Source organism: Pseudorca crassidens, chromosome 8, assembly GCF_039906515.1.
Source record: "Pseudorca crassidens isolate mPseCra1 chromosome 8, mPseCra1.hap1, whole genome shotgun sequence".
Taxonomy (NCBI): domain Eukaryota; kingdom Metazoa; phylum Chordata; class Mammalia; order Artiodactyla; family Delphinidae; genus Pseudorca; species Pseudorca crassidens.
In genome coordinates, this window is record NC_090303.1 from 32,507,861 (window position 1) to 32,525,767 (window position 17,907).

Sequence of the window (17,907 nt, forward strand, 5' to 3'; positions counted from 1 at the left end):
GACAAAAAATTTTATCAGTTTATTAGTGCCTTAAAAAGTATAAAACACCACACAAAGTATTGGCTATTCCCAAAGTAAAAATGGGCAATCAAAATCATTAAACTAAAACCTGATTTTAAAAGATCTATTAAAAGTGTTCATTTTGAAATGTTCTCCCCTTCTCCTGACAGATAAGATTAGATTTTTTATGTGTGGCAATTATGTATTTCTGGGGTAGAATTTTTAAAGTTAAACTATTTTGTATTTCTATTTGTAGTTTGTTTTTAATTATTTGTTAAATCTTTGAGCAGAATACTTAGTAGGCAGTCTGAATATTTCCAAGATGTATGATGTTCATGGCAGTCATTCTTACTGGTGTATATATTCTAAATACCACATCTTCAACAGAATGGTTTTTTCTTTATTCACATGTCTTTTCTTTAGCCTTCCAGCATTGGGTCCATGGCTCTGACCGAGAGCGCCCTATCCCAGCATGGCTTGTCAAAAGTTGTGTACAGCGGACCTCACCCCCAAAGGGAGATGCTGACAGCACAGAATAGGTATACTGTGGAGACATAACCTGCTATTGTACCATGCTAATTTTTTAAGAAATTATTTCAGTAGATTTATAAATAATGTTTAATAAGTTGTATGTAACAATTTTTAAAATGTTGAGTCATTTTATACAAGAGAAAAACACATCTTCCCGATTTGTCACTTACACTTTGCTTCAGATGTCATCTGGAACATTGAATTTTTAAGATAATTTTCATATGACTGTTACTTTTTTCTTTCAGTTTTGTATTCTTATTGGTGTGATTATATTGTACAGGTCTGTTTTGTAACATAATATCCCTCCCCAATGCTTGCTTAATTACAGTTGACTTCTAAGAATTCTCAACATTTGTAAATATTCTTTTGGTTTATCTTTAGGTTTGAAGTGTTGACATTCCTTTTGTTGTGTTACAATGCTGCCCTAACTTATATGCCCAGTGTTTCTCTTCAATCACTGTGTCAAATTTGTTCAAGGTAAATTAAAATTCAAATGTTTTTAGTATTGAAATATGTGAATCTAGGATTGCTAGTTTGTTACATATCTAAGTTATTTTTGTTTTGTTTAATCATTTGCTTGAAACACTAAATAGGTTAATATAAAGCTCCACGTAGTTGACATACAGAAAGCTCCCTAAAAACACAATGAAGTCACAAAAAACACAGTGAAGCGGGTAAAGCTGAATAACATTTCAATAGAATATTTAATTAGAAAAGGATCATACTGTATAATTAAAAGAATGGAACTATTATGACCTTTCAGTTTTTGGCATGTGGTTGGCTTCTGTTTTGTTTGCTTTTTTATCTGTCTGTTTATCTATCTATCTATCTATCTAGGTAGTTATTTTCTTTGTGCTCTAATTTGGTACCAAGAAGGAAGTAAGAGATACTGGTTTTTAAACTTTTCGTGTTAAAAAAAATTTAGCCAAGAGCTTGGTTAAGTAAATTATGGTAATCCTTGTGTATACTATGCAAATATTTAAGAATTCTGATTTAAAAGAGTACTTAATGATAGTATATATGGTGTGATTCCAGCGTTGACTGAAGATGACCAGAATATTAACAATAGTTATATCTACTTGGTGGAATTATAGTTTATTTTAATTCTTTTCCTGTGTGATTTTTCTGTCATTCTCTACATTTTCTGTGTTGAAGATGTTACTTTTTTTTTTTTTGTCCGCACTGCATGGCTTGCGGGATCTTAGTTCCCCAACCAGGGACTGAACCTGCACCCTCAGCAGTGAAAACGAGGAGTCCTAACCTCTGGACCACCAGGGAAGTCCCTGTTACCTTTTTTTAAAAAAACAAAAACAAAAGAAAACAAAAAAAACAAGGCAGAGAAAATGCCTTTGGTAATTCAAGTAAATAAGGGAAAATATAGAATTAAGGAACTTGTAAAATAATTTAGATTTGGGAAACTTATTTAGAAAATGTAGCTTTGGAAAGTTAGTAAGAGGGAGGGTGCATAGAGCAATACTTAGAAATGAAGTCAAAACAAAACAAACAAAAAACCTAAATTGATTCTATTGAATAAGATAGAAAACCACATAGGACCAGGGAGAGGGAGAGGGAGGTAACAAGGCAGGGGGCTTATTAGAGAAGATAGAGAAGTGGAGAGTCATTCAGATATTTCCTGAATTGGAGCACAAGTACATTTGCTGCACCTTAGAAGATGGTACCAGTGTGCCATCTCTCTCACTTACTCTTTCTAATATGTTTCTTGTTTTAAATATTTTAAATTTAGAGGTACCCAGAGTTTTTGAATTTCACAGATCTGTAAAATTTCAAGAAAGCTGAAGTGGGTATTTACATGGTGTTGCCGACTTTGTCTTCTGTCAAGTCATTGTATTATAAATATCTACCATCAACATTATTTAATGAAAGGGGAGAGTATTTTAACACCCAAAAGGGGTAGAATGGAAGGGAAGGACAACAGTTTATAAGCCAAAAGTGAGATGTTTAGCATTCCTTGTTTCTCATTTCATTATGGTCCAGTGAAAATGTTGTTATGCACTCAAATGAGTGTAAGAACCAACACTTCAGAAACATTGGCTTAAGGAGTAGTTAGATGCAGGAACTTTTCACCTGTAGAGCTTAAAACACACTACTTTAAAGCAGTATTTTAGATGGTAGGACCCAGGAATATTCTAATATGCTTGAAGCTCTAACGTTCTAATACATACAAATGTTCTAACACAACTTCCTAAATAAGGACCACTGTTGATGTTTTCCTGAAATGACTGATGGCAAAGTTAGGAAAGAACATGTGTCACTGGTTTCTGTCCTGTGTAACTCGAATGCACTATCTTCAGTATAATTACTTTTATGTTCTGGGTAGAAAATTGCTAATATATCAATTTAACTAACCAGGGACTTAGATTATCCTTTAAGAACACAAGTAAGAGCTGGTTTTGAAAACAAATAGAAACACCGATTACTTGAAAACTAGCTATAGGATTTTGGCCGAGGAAGGTTTTAGTAGAAACATATTACATTAATTCTATGCCACAAGAAAAACTCTTGTATACTCACTAGCTATAAGAAAATGAGGGAGGAAAGAGATCTATGTAATTCAAAAGACTTAAACTATTTAATAATGCTAACTCTTAAGCCACAGAACATGATGTAATAGGAACTCCATCAAATTCATTGTTTCCATCTTTTTTAGTTTGCTTTTGTTTTTGTTTTAGATTCCCTATTACTGTATTCTCAATAGTTTAAAATCTAGTTATTTATTTCTCTTAACTCTGGATTCCCTTAATCATTTATCAAATATTCTAATTAAGGTGTACACTTTAAAGATGTATGGCAAAGAACTAGAAAGCACTAGTATCTAATCAAGCAAAGCCTAGTCCAGAGCTATGGAAGGAAAATTAGTTATAGAACTATGGTGATAAGTAAGTTATAAATGATTATGATAGTTAAAGTACAAGAGATTCCTCATGATCTTAGTCCTGGTGCAGGTTTTCCTGAAGAATAAAATAAAGTGATCACACTGTGTTATGGCTAATCAAGTTGTTTTGGCCATGTGGCAGTTGTTTCAGATTGCTGATTAGTTTGGTTTTTGATGATAATTATACCAAAATGATAGACTGGGTTATCTGGGAGGAAGGACACATAAATACAACCAGAAAAATTTCGTGGAATACCTGAGCTAGGTTCAGTGACAAATGTGTTCTGTTCTTTTTTTAACCTTCTGATTGTAATGAATCGTGGAATTAAAACAATCCTGGACACTTCCCACCCTCCACGCATACATACAAATCTATTCTGCTGGTCAAAAATCTGTTCAGTTAACTATAAGCTTTGCTTCAGTTAACTGTAAGCAGACTGATGGCCAGCTTGATAGCCTGTGTTTTCCTCCTGCATATGTGCATGGACCACTAGAAGAGAGATCTGAAAGGAGGCAAGAGGTAGACTGAGTTTTAGTCAACAAGTTTTTATTTTCTGCTAGTACTAAATATTACATATGGCCCTCCTAAAAGCAACATACCCAACAATACTACAAATAAGTTTTATTAGTATATTCCTAAGTCCTCTAAATTTGGGGAAATAGTTTTTTCTTTTTTTTTCTTTTTTGAGCATCTCTTTTAATACAATTGTGTTTAAGAAATGGCTTATCTTGCCTTTTGATGTAGAATATAAATATTAAAGATGAAACTGTACTAAGCTGTAAATTAAATTTTCCCCCATTGTCTAAGGGACTGTCCTGATTTTGTTCACTTGGTGAGTCACCTCGGTGACTGACTTGAATATGTACTGCTAGGGATTCTTGATCAGTGTATTTGTTCCTGTGAACCTGTAATGAAACACTGACCCACTCTTGATTCCTAAATCAGCCTTCCTGACCACTGAACAGATTTCTTCTTGTTTTCTGTCTATTAGGGACAGCTTTGTGCAAATAAACCATCTTGTGGATTAATTTTCCTGCCTGATAAAATGAGAGAGAGAGAGAGAGAGAGAGAGAGAGAGAACAAGCTCTTAGCACAGTGTATGTCACTTTGTTATCATTCAATAAATGACAGCTAGCACCCCAATGATGAACACACATGTTCACTCTAGATACACAGCCGCTCTTTCTTTTTTCCCACCTGTTTGCAGTTGCCAGCTGTTCTAGAGCATATCTTATACTAGGAAATTCCTTGTTGAAAGAACCTACAGTTGACTTTTCATTGCTTATTATTTACTTTGTACACCTTTCCACCATTGTAAATCTTCTCCATCCTTCCTTTACAACCCATCTGAGATAATCTCTTCTCCAGCAACTTGAGCACTATTTTTGTATATGGTATTCTCTTGAGGAAAGTGATAGAAGATGCAGCCTTTATTAGGCTCCTAATTTCAAAGAGCAGAAGCATAAGAACAGAAAAGTGCTCATTACTGTGTAGGAATTTCTTCCATTTTCTCTTTTCTCCCTTATTCCCCCACTTTTTCTGCTCTCCTGGCCTTCTCCTCACCTCCCCTCTCCTCACTATTTAAAAAGCAGAGCAGAAAAGGAAGAGGTTTTGAAATTGGTTAGTTTTATTTCATAGTCTATGTATTTTATCCAGATGGATACGAAATAGAACTGGACCAAATTTTAAATATTTCTCAAGTTAAAAAATAGAAAAATCATTGTTTCCCTTTTTTTCTAGCTAGTTTCTACTCACTGGTCTGATGATCTAATGATAGTAGTTAATCTATTTACTTTTCTACTTTAAGTTCTAAATAAATACTCTCTCCAGTCAGCCCCACTGGAATTGGGCTTTCTAATCATTTTGTGGTTTGTAATTCAGTATATTGAGAACAATCTCACAGGTTTTCTCTCAGTCTAAGAAAGAGATAGTATCTCTCAACAGAGAATGAGAATCATGGCAGTAGTTTCCGTCACTTACAAATTGATACTTAGAACTTCTTCCAGAAGTGTATTGACAAATATGCCTTCTAAAAGGAATTTTATTTTATCATGGTTTGTGAATTTGGGAGATACCTATATGTGACTGCAGAGTAAGTTTAATATAGCAGTGGAGGTTAGGCCACTCAGCTGCTCTTCGTAAGGTCGAGTCCTTATGCTTTGGATTTGTAAAGGGAAGTCAGGCAACTTCAGGATACCCTCTGATGAACAGAGGAGTCAGGCATTCATGTGACATGTAGCTTTGTTGATTGTTTTTGCTTTGTTCTGCGTTTTATGTAAATTCAGTGAAGGATCTATGTGAAAAGAATATCTTTGAAGAGAGCATTCAGAGTACTGATGAGTAAATCAGAATTCTTAAATATTAAAAGCAAGGACAGGAGAGGGCTTCCCTGGTGGCGCAGTGGTTAAGAATCTGCCTGCCAGTGCAGGGGACACGGGTTCAATCCCTGGTCCAGGAAGATCCCACATGCCGCGGAGCAACTAAGCCCGTGCACCACAACTACTGAGCCTGTGCTCTAGAGCCCACGAGCCATAACTACTGAGCCCACGTGCCGCAACTACTGAAGCCCGTGCGCCTAGAGCCCGTGCTCCACAACAAGAGAAACCACCACAATGAGAAGCCCGTGCACCGCAACGAAGAGTAGCCCCCGCTCACCGCAACTAGAGAAAGCCGCGCACAGCAACGAAGAACCAAAGCAGCCAAAAATTAATTATTTAAAAAAAAAAAAAGGACTGGAGAAAAGAGGGTAAAGAGTTGCCATTATGAGTTATGCTGCAGCTGGCTAGCACTAGATTATTTTGGGTCTCAGCTCAATGTTACCTCCTTGGAGAGATCTTCCATTATCATCTTTTCTATAGTAGCACCTTCCCACCCCAGTTTATTTCCTTTTAGCACTTACAACACTGTTATTACCTTGTTTGTTCACTTGGTATAGCCTGTCAACTGCTGGAATATCATGAGGTCAGGAACTTTGGTGTTTTTTTCACTGCTGTCTCCTTAGAGTTGAAGAGAAATGCCTGGCATACAGTAAAAACTTAGTAACTATTTGTTCAATGAACGAATGATAGATGATCTCTTCCACTTCAGATTTGTGATCCATTAAGTAAAATTATGATTAAAGGAAATAATTCAGTTTTTATTTTTTAAAAATTTTTCATTGATAAATGAAAAATTCCTGAAGTCACTTGCTACAGTTTGGGTAAAGTTTTAGTAGTTATTAAAAACTAACTGCTAAAAAACAAACAAACAAAACCCCCTAACTGCTGTGATCTGAATGTTTGTGTTCCCCCCATCCCCAGATTCTTATGTTGAAATCTTAATGCGCAATGTGATAGTATTAGGAGGTGGGGCCTTTGAGAATGGGATTAGTGTTCTTAGCCAGATCTCTCTCTCCCCTTCTGCCATGTGAAGATATAACAAGAACTCTCCAGCCTTGAAGAGGGCCCTCGCCCGACCATGCTGATACCCTGATCTTGTGATTCCAGCCTCTAGAACTATGAGAAATAAATTTTTGTTGTTTATAAACTACTCCGTCTGTTGTATTTTGTTATAACAGCCCAGACGGACTAAGACACTAACCCTTTGCACTTCTGAATAAAGAAGTAAATACAGCCTCTAACAGATAACTGCTTATTTCCTTATAGGTAGTTAGTAGAGAAAACAAGAGAACCTGGAATCCTATTTCTTTTGTGAATTGAGAGAACTATCTCTCTAGTTCTTACCTAAAGTAAATTTAAAAGTTGATTGACCATCCTAGAGCTATGGCAATGTTGTTTTTTAAAAGTTGTGTAATAACAGCAATAACTTATTTTTCTGACCATATTCTCTTTCTTAAATCCTATACTTCTTTCCTGATTTCTAAACCTGTGTATCCAGTTCAGTAAACATCTTCATCAAGATGTCCCATAGATACCTTGTAAGAGTTAGAACTCTTTCTCTTGCAACTGACTGATACCTACGTAAAACTACCTAATATCAAAGGGAAAATTTTTGGCTGTTAGTACTTGGGAAGAGCAGGGATGGAACTGGCCTCAGGGTCAACTAGATGCAGAGGCTCAACTGTTATCAGGCTATTCTCTCCTCTCTCTCTCTTACCTCATTTTCATCTGTTGGCATTGTACTTTTTTTTTTTTACTGAAGATAGGCTTCTTCTATGTGGTAAGAGCAGTGACCACAGGCAGCTAAAAGCTTACATTGTCTTCCTTTAGTGAACGCAGGAAAAAGAGCATCTCTCCCAGGTTCACTATGAAAAACAATCCAGCAAAAGTTTCGATTGTGCCATCTGAAGCTTATACAAACCCCTATAGGGCCAAGTTGCATAGTAGCATTATTGGAAGAGTACTGTATCAGGTTAAATTTTGGTTTGGCTGTTTTAACAGAAATAATGGTAACTTAAATAAAGTGGTTATTTTTCTTTCACATAAAAGTCCAAGCTGATAGATGATCTGAGGGCAGATTGGCTCTGTTTCTAAAGTATTCAGGCTCCTTCTTTCTTGGGATTCTACCATTCCCTATGGTCTTACTCTTGTCTGTATGGTGATGAATCACTACTATTACATCTGCCTTGTATCCTGAAAGCAGGGAGAAAGAGAGAGTGGAAGGCAAGCAGCTGCCTTTTAAGGGTACAGCCTAGAAGTCATACGACTTCAGTTAACAGACCACTGTCCAGAACTAGTCACATGGTCACACTTAGATGCAAGGAAGCCTAGGAAATATGGTCTCTAGCAGGTGGCCATAGTTCTAGTTAAAATTGGTTGGGGAGTGTGGAGGGGAGTGTGCCTTTATATATGTTATTAAAAGGAAGAAGGGAAAAATAGATCTCAGAGTAGCGATCTCTTGTCACAGGCAGTTTTATTGTCAGCCTCACCATAATCACATGGTTATACTTAATTTTATAGGGGGTGACTACTTCCTAAAGGTAAGAGGGATAGAGGTACTATTAATGGAAGACGTTGGGGGTGGGACAGAGGACATGACAGACAAAACTGATACCTATATTGTATACCTAAAAATAAACATATCTGAAACTTAGCACCTTCCAAAACAGTATGTGTTACTTGTCCTAATTGATTTAGTGGCACTACCAGCCAGCCAGCTATCCAACCCCCCCAATAAATGTGGGGATAATTATACATTCCTCTTATTCTTTCCTTTTCACTCCCTGATGATAGTATGTTACTTTTTTTGGGTTTTTTTTGGCTGCATTGGGTCTTCGTTGCTGCACGTGGGCTTTCTCTAGTTGTGGCGAGCGGGGGCTACACTTTGTTGCAGTGCGTGGGCTTCTCATTGCAGAGCACGGGCTCCAGGCGCGCGGGCTTCAGTGGTTGTGGCACGCGGGCTCAGTAGTTGTGGATCATGCGCTCTAGAGCGCAGGCTCAGTAGTTGTGGCACATGGGCTTAGTTGCTCCGCAGCATGTGGGATCTTCCTGGACCAGGGATCAAACCCACGTCCCCTGCATTGGCAGGCGGATTCTTAACCACTGTGCCACCAGGGAAGTCCCCTCTTATGGTATTTTAACATAAAAATTTTCAATCTATCTGAAATTTATTAAGATATACTGTATGAAGTTTGCGTCTAATTTTAGAATACTTTTTTGGAGCCTGCAGTTTGTGTCAAGAACTTTATCGGGAATAGAGGATCATACCACTGATCTATTCATGATGAATAGTGCTGAGCTTCATGTTTTATGGTAACCAAAAATCATTAATAATTTGGTCAGTAATAATGATTGATCAAAATTAGTGAACCAACTCTGATAATCTGGTTCACTTACTTTATATTAACATACCCCCAGCTTTCTACATTTTTTCCCAGTCTAACTTACTCAGTAAAATGTTACAGACAAACGTTCTGTTTTGAAAGATTCTTTGTTTCATTGCTGTTTGGTTTGTTATGAGAGCATACCTCGTACATTGTTGGCTTATAAATGTTAAAAAATAAATTACCTTAATTTTTACTAATTTTACAAATATATTTATTTTGGTCTTTCTAGAATCTGTGTTTGTGGATATCCTCGACAACATGTAAGAAAATACAAAGGTATAAGTAGCAGGGTACCGGTTTCTTCAGGATTCATGGTGCAAATGTTAACAGGAATTTATTTTGCCTTGTAAGTTTATTTCATATACAAAGTTAATCTTTGATCTCTTTGGAAAATTATAGTCTGTTATTTTATTGTTGCTATATTATAATCTCAATAAACAATCAGCATATTTTTGTGAAAAAAATATGAATCAATATCTTGATAATAGTTTTATTATTTAAAACATATCTTTTAATATTCTAAAGAATTTGTAACCAACTAAAACACTTCATCGTCTTTCTTTAATTCAGGGACAGAATGAAAATTAGTGACACCTAAATACACTTACAGTTTCTTTCTTCATTACTCAATTTTTTTTTTGCTGTAATTTCCAAGTAGCAATTTTTCCCTAATGAATATCCCTTTTCCATTTCCAGAAATTTTAATTCTTGAGAAACATCTTAGAGCCTCTTTCATCAAAGTTTATTATGAATTTGCTATTAATTTCTAATATTGATGCTCAGTCTTACTTGATACTTGAGATATTAGTATTTTTCTTTGCACCCTTTTACTACTTTGTACTTCTCTTACTGCACATATCTTACTATACTTTATATTATATTCACTTGATACCTTAATTTTCCCCCGTAGATTATAAGCTTCTTAACTGAAGGCAGAATTTATGATCTTTGGGCCAAATCTGGCATGCTCCCTGGTTTTTAAAAAGTTTTATTGAAAAGCAGTGATATCTGTTTGTTTATGTATTGTCTGTGGTTGCTTTTGTGCTACAGTGACAGAGTTGACTAGTTGCAGTGGAGACTGTATGGCCCACGAGCCCAAAATATTTACTATCTGGCTCTTTAAAAAAAAGTTTCTTGACCCCTGTGTTAGACCATTAGTATTGTCCCACAGCTCTTAGATGCTCTGATCTATTTTATTTTCTCTCCTTTTTGCTTTGTGTTTCTGATTAAGGTCTGTTGATCTATCTTCATGTTCATTGATTCTTTCCTTGACTATGTTGAGTCTACTAATGAGCCCACTGAGGGGGTTCTTCATCTCTGTTACTGTGTTTATTTCTAGCCTTTTCATTTGGCTTTTTTTATAGTTTCTATCTCTCTACTAAACTACCCATCAGTTCATACGTGTTGTCCCTCTTTTCCACTAGAGCATTTAATATATTAATCTCAGTTATTTTAATTTCCCAAGTAAGTACAACATCTGAGTCATCTCTGAATTTGGTTCAGTTGGTTTTTGTCTCTTGATAGTGGGTTGTTTTCTTCTTGCTTTTTGTGTGCTTTGTAGTACTTGATTGATCATTATTTTGTTCATGGGTAGGACAGTAAAGATTGAGATAAATATTATTTATGCCTGGAAATGGATATGCCTCTTTTCTAGGATGCTAGTAGAGTTTTTGTAGGCAGGAGTGAGCTGGGACTGGATTCATTGCTGCTATGATTACCTATATTGCACCACCTACTCCAAATTCCTTTTATGTTACCTGCTACTTATTGCTGGAGAGTTTTTCCTCAATACTCTTGCTCCGTCCTCAGCTTTTAGCTTTCCGGGTATGTCTGTACCTCAGAGAGGGTCTCTCTCCGTGTTCTTGCCCCTCCTCCAGCAGTAGAGTGCTGCTCCATGTTTCTAGATGTGTACTAGCCTGGTTGGGGGTGGGAGGGAGGAGAAGTGGTGTTTTCTGTTGTCCTCGTCTAGCCTCAGTTCTAAGCAGGCCCTATGTCCCTGCTTATCTGGGTGGGAGTTCCTCAGTGGTCCTGCCCCTCCTCCAGTGGTAGGAGACCTCTGGCCTTCCTTCTTCTCAGCATAGGATGATTTCCTGATCCTCCCCTACATGCAGAGGCTTTTTTTCTTTTTCTCTCCCTCGCAGCGAGAGTGAGTTGGTCTTCACCTCCGCCCTCGGGGTGAAAGGGTTTTTCTGCTCTTTCCCCAAAGGCTTTAAACTTTTGTTCCACTGAAAGTGTCTGGCTGGATCTGTCTGGTGTCTTTCCTGCTCTGGTGGCCACTCTTCTCCTTCAGGCCTGCACTACCAAGAGCAGCTTTCTCTGGTCCCCCGCCCTGTGCTTAGTTTTTCTTATGAGTGCCTAAAGGTGGTTTGTGGAGAAGAGCTTATGAGTGGGTGTGACGTCCCCTTGTATCTGCTTCCAGAGTTTTTGTACTGGCCCACACCTGGCTTTTAGAAATTTGTTGAAAAGTTTAGCTGAATTCTTTTTACCCACCTGCATTGTGGCCTCACTCTCTTCAGGGGCACCTGGCTGCCATTGGGTTTCGGGCTACTTGGTTGCCCTGTGACCTTAGCTCCTTGTTGGATTCATGAGAAGTTATGATTTTGTAGATTACCTGGCTTTATCTTGTTTTTAGGGTGAGAGCAATGCTGCTTCCATTTTTTAGGCCTCACTTGCACGCTTGATGTAATTCACACTTCTTTATTTTGTTGTCAGATGAGCAAGTGGTTATTTCTCTGTCCGTTCCATCATTTAGCCAATTTTTAGGAAGAGTTTGGCCATATCTTTGAAAACTAATATACACATGCACTTTTTTCCCAATATCTCTGTGATATTTGCAGCATATGTCACGTACACTTCTAAATGACTATGTGAATGCAAAGAAGTAACTACTTAGGATGCTGCAAGCCACAGTAGTTGTAGATTTTCGTTAAAAACCATGGGAGTTACAGAGTAGTTTGACCATACAGTGTTCTGAACATTATTCTAAGGTATATAATTTATTATGCTCTGACTTGTTTTGAAAGCGTAAAGTGCTTTGAGATTGCCTAGCTTTTTGGCTATCTGTTCTATAAATAGACATGTTCTTTAGAGAAGAAATTACATCTGTAAAATTTTCTTTGCTATTAATAGGCTTTCAGATACAGTTGAAAGGAATTCAAAGATTTAGAAATATATATTTAATGAGGGTGGAATGCTAAGCAATGTGCTAATACGATCTATTATTTATTAAAGATAAACAATTTCTCATTATATCTTGTTCAGTTATATAGAATTAATTTAAAGTAATTATACTTCATTTAATTTTATAGTTATAATGGAGAATGGGATCTAGCTCAAAAAGCATTGGATGATATTATATACAGAGCCCAGCTAGAATTATATCCAGAGCCACTGCTGGTAGGTGTCTCACTTATTTATGTAAATTTTGTAATTTAAAATTTCTCAATTTAGAACTATAAATTGAGAAGTAGCCATTTGTAGTGCATTAATACATTATCAGTACTCAGTGATTCATGTTCCTGTTATAGTGGAAAAATTTGTTACTCGAAAAAGGTATATATAATTTGAAAATTTCATTAGGCTAATGTCTTAGCCTGATATGAATAGTCATTTTCACTTCTAAGAATATTCTCATTAACATGCTCAAGCTGCATTTATTAATTAGCATTAGGCATTTGGAAATATAGTTTAGTATTTTGGAATTTTAAATTTCATCACATATATTTTTAACCATGTTTCCTTCTGCGTTCTTACTCCTCATTTTAGAGGATCTTATGAAAGATCTTGAAGGAATTATTCTTTTTAAAAATCTGTTAAAATTTAGCATCTTGGGATAAACAACATGGTCCTAATGTCTTACACAGGGAACTATACTCAATATCCTGGGATAAACCATAATGGAAGAGACTATAAATAAAGAATGTATCTGTCTGTGGATAACTGAGCGAGTTTGCTGCACAGCAGAGGTTGGCACAACATTGTCAATCAGCTCTACTTCAATAAACAAATTGAAAAAAGAATTTAACATCTTGTTTTATCTAAGGGTATAATAATACATCTGTTTAATGCCAATCTTGAACTATATTTTTCCTTTTTAGGTTGCCAATGCAATACAGGCTTCATTGCCTCATGGTGCCATGAAATCTAGTAAGGAGGGTACAAGGTGTATTCAAGTTGAAATCACACCAACTTCCTCTAGAATATCGAGAAATGCAGTAACCAGCATGTCAATAAGAGGTCATAGGTGGAAAAGACATGGTAAGAAATAAAACACTCCTCAAATTAGAGGATTGTTATTGCTGTCCCCTTCTTCTCTGTACTTAAGGTGCTGTAACTTCTAAATTTGGTAAATAATATCATAGTGGCATGGAATAAAGAGCTGTTGGATCACCTTTAACTTTTCATTTCTTATCCATGAATGGCAGGCAATAAGAATACAGAGCCCCTTGTGTTACATATACGGATGAAAATTTATTTAAACATTGTATTGGCTCTTAAATTTTATTTCAACACAGTAGGACAGTAGGAAATGCATTTTTCAATTATTAATACATTTTGGGTTTCTATTCACAACTATTTGCAAATATTCCTTAATGTTTCTGATTTTTCAACTTTTTAGCAGGTAAACTTGCATATTGAAATGGAACAACCAATAGGGACTTTAACATTTTCTTCTGGACATCTTGGTAAAGAATCCCATGGTATTGATACAACTCTAGGCATTTGTATTTTCTAGAAGTTAATTTTCTTGTAAGATTGTTTGTTTTAGTATCCCTTCTTGACTGCTTCATTTTATTATTTAAAAATTCTACTGGAAGTGAATTTTATTTACCATGACCTTCTTAATGCTTTCCATCTCTCTCCGTTCTCTTATAACTTATTATTTTTTATTTAATTTCTTATTCTTTTTATAACTCGCCTCCTACCTAGAAGTTGTTGTAGTCGGCAAGGATCAGTGTAAGGAGATTACTATCACTTTCCTAGAAGTTAACCATAGAATGGGAAGCAAAAAGCCATTTCTTTGCTCCAAGCAAACATATATATTGGAGTAAAACAAAATCGATTGTCTGTTTTCTCCTTGCTACAAACTGCAATGAAAATGGTAGCTCCTTTTGGTATATTTGATAGTTCCAGTTGTCTCTATGATATCTATAGTGAAAATGCAAAAGTGAGAAGAGTGAGATTATTCACTACGAAATAGAAAGTTGATGATGAGAACAGCTGCCATTGTTTCTACTCAGGGAATCTAGGAGACAGTATGTCCAAAAAAAAATGATGATGAAATTTTCCAGCTTAACCAATGATCATTTTCAATCTTTTCCTTTTTTAAAGTAATGTGACCAATTCTCGAAAGTCCTTTAGGAAGGCACAAAAGAGGTGGTAAATATTTGCCATTATCAAGGCAAATTATGCTACTGTTTAAGACATATAGTCAGCGTCTAAACATACATCAGTTTCTTCAGTGAAAATTATGCTACAGTTTGGGATTAGATTACAGGTAGAAAGTCATTTAATTAGATATCACCATGTTCCCCTAGAGATCAGTTTTCTGTTTAAGCATTAGCAAGTGAAAATATACACAGAGGCAATGACCCAGATCGTATGCGTCTGTTGTGGCCATAATTGCTCCAAAATTACCACTACAGGAAATGCAAGAATGAATTTTAATTCCTTTTTCACTTACCCTTCTTTCTATTTAGGTGGACATATTGGGAACTAGGGGAAAAATATAGGTCCTGCAGTTAAAAATGTGAAATATTGAAGTTTAATTGTATTTGCACATATGTATGTGTGAAAGAAGATTTGTGTATGTGTCCATAAGTGCATTTAATGGAATAAGATGTGTACTGTGCAATAAAATAGAAATAATTTTCCAGAAATATTGTATAGCAGTAAATTACCAAAGCAAGAAAAGACTACTTCAATATATTGTATATACTAGATTCTTACATATCTTCCAGATTTTATATTGGCTACCACTTGAAGGGTTGGCACAGTGTCTTAAGGCTACAGCCTTAACCTTACTTGTCACCTGTCTCCCTACACTTATTCAATCTTAACAACTCTTAACACTTGGGCAACTCCTGTTTATGATAAAAAAAAAGTCAAGGATGAGGATTTAAAGAGAACGAATTGCGAAAAGCAAGTCAGGCGCATGTAGAATGTAGCTAAGTCTTGTTTACCACTCTTCTGCAGTGTGAATTCTCTTTATCCAGTGGACTCTAAAATATTCCTAGTCCAGGGTCCTTATTTATCTCTACAGGTAGGTTGCATTCTCCCTTTTTAGAGTAGTCTTGGCTTTCCTTCCTAGAGCAGTATTTTTCATTGTTACCCTGTTTTGCTGAATTGAAAGCTTTTCTGTTTTTCATCTCCATGGTCCTGATTCCTATTTGAACACCTTATCATTGTCCTGGGCTCTAGCTGACACTGGCTTCTTGTGGGGAAGATAGGTATCTTTACTATAGTTTTTAAATATATAGATCATTCTCAAGTTGTAAATGGATTTTTAAATTATATTTGTTTATATAAATTATGTTTATTATATTACATTCACATGTGAATTATATATATATATTATAACAATTTTATTTATACATTAATTTTTGCAGAAACTATGTTAAAGGGCATGTGGATTCCAGGGTGATCCACAAAAACCTTATGATCTTATAATGTTTCTGAAGCACAGCACTGTAGCATGTAAGCTTAGTTTATGACTGTGTGAAAACACATTTAGAGTTTCTTTGTTTCATGGAATGCTAAATGTGTTTCGTGTTCCACCTCTATCCCTACCATTCCCTTCCCACACCAACCCTCCCAGGAGGAGGGATTTCTTCCCAGACCCTGAACTGTATCATACGGTAGGAATATGGAATATGCAACTTTAAGGCAGTGATGATGAGGGTTGGGGAAGGAGAAGGGACAAGAAACATGAACTTTAAGGAATACTCTTTTTTTTTTTACTCCTTGTCTTTTTCTTTGTTATTGCTAGTGCTGGGAAAGAAGAAAGCAATTGGCCCTTTTTTTTTTCTTTTCTTGGATCTCTTCCCTTTTTCTTCTCTTTTTTCTTTTATTTGTGTCTTTTAAAAAATTGAGATATAATTGACATATAACATTAGTTTCAGGTCTACAACATAATGATTCAATATATGGATATATTGTGAAATGTGATCACAATAAGTCTAGTTAACATGCATTTCCACACATAGTTACCCTTTTTTTCCCCTCATGATGAAAACTTGTAAGATCTTCTCTCTAAGCAACTTTCAAATACACCATACAGTCTTATTATTAACTATAGTCACCATGCTGTACATTACATCCCCAAGACTTATGTTTTTATAACTGGAAGTTTGTACCTGTTAATCACTTTCACTCATTTCACCCACTCCCACTTCCCACCTCTGATCTCTGTATCTAGGAGTTTTTTTAGATTCCACATATAAGGAATCTCATATGGTATTTGTCTTTCTCTGTCTGACTTATTTCTTAGCATAATGCCCTCAAGGTCCATCCATGTTGCTACAAGTGACAGGAGTTCCTTCTTTTATGGATAAATAATATTCCATTGTATATATACCACATTTTCCTTGTTCATTCATTTGTCGATGGACATTTAGGTTGCTTCCATATTTATGTCTTTATTTATTGCCTCTCTCCTTTTTTCTCCATTTTCCATCCTAACTGGGGAGAAGAGGGGCAGGAGTAAATGAGGTTGTCCCACAGAAGCAGCCAAGCAGAACTTTCTTTTTTTCTTTCCATCTCCCTTTTTCATTAAGGAATATAGATAATTAAGCCATTAGTGTGTTTGCACATCTGAGTCACCAAAAATTGCACACGCAAACAAATACATTAAATTGGAGCAGTTAATCACATGTATTCTTTTTATTATTTGTAACAGAAAAAATCTCTTTGTCTTTACAGCCAAAACCAATTCATGGTTTAGTCTTTCGAAAATTAATTTGGAACAGTTTTAATCATTTGCATTCAAAAATTTTTTTCTGAGCTCTTTTAGAATGTATCAATATTTCAGGATTCTCTGAAGCTTCACAGATCTGCCATTCTTTTCTTAAAGTTAAGAATTTATCTATAGTTTATATTTTAATGGAAAATGTCCTTTTGGAAGGTAAAAAATTACTTTAGCTTTAGCATTTCCACACATTTCAGAACATATATCCCTTGCCATCATCTTATTATTGTTAAATAACAACCCAAATTTCTAGAATTATATTTTGGATGGTTCAATTTTTAAATTATTATTATTATTAGACTTTATTTTTAAGAGCAGTTTTAGGCTCACAACAAAATTGAGTGGAAAGTACAGAGTTCCCATATACCCTCTGACCACTGCCCTCTGTCAGCATGCTTTATCCGCCCTGACTTATCAACATCCCAAGCCAGGGAGATTTCGCAAGGCCCTGTAATTTTAATTCTGATCAGACAGTGACTAAATAGGGTGATTTTTAAAGAAAGGTTGGTTTCAGCTGAAGTATTGTTTTGGAGAGACATGTTTGAGAACTAGTGTGTTTGTCTGATTTTCCCCACTTTTCACTTAATTATTTTAATATTGTACTGGCATGGCTTAACTTAATGTTGTGTTTTCAGACTTTTTAAACTTTGTGTATAAATTTTTGAGAAAGGTTTAATGAATTCATAATTCCATGTCAATACATATGTTTGGAAAGTAAAATTACAATGTAGAGTTGCTGCTTTTGACTTTCA

At 35.7% G+C, this 17,907-nt stretch overlaps 1 protein-coding gene across 33 annotated transcripts in view; it reads left to right on the plus strand.

The window, feature by feature from the left end:
- The window catches only part of HYCC1 (hyccin PI4KA lipid kinase complex subunit 1), a 183,569-nt gene that overhangs the window by 47,506 nt on the left and 118,156 nt on the right, over positions 1-17,907 (plus strand). For all 33 annotated transcript variants that reach the window (XR_010945437.1, XR_010945438.1, XR_010945436.1 and 30 more), the window contains exons 6-10: positions 424-539; positions 913-1,008; positions 9,419-9,535; positions 12,498-12,585; positions 13,287-13,446. Coding sequence is in view for 3 of the 33 variants with exons in the window: in XM_067746162.1 (XP_067602263.1) it covers positions 424-539; positions 913-1,008; positions 9,419-9,535; positions 12,498-12,585; positions 13,287-13,446 (577 nt within the window). In the remaining 30 variants the exon portion in view is untranslated. The remainder of the gene's footprint in view (positions 1-423; positions 540-912; positions 1,009-9,418; positions 9,536-12,497; positions 12,586-13,286; positions 13,447-17,907) is intronic.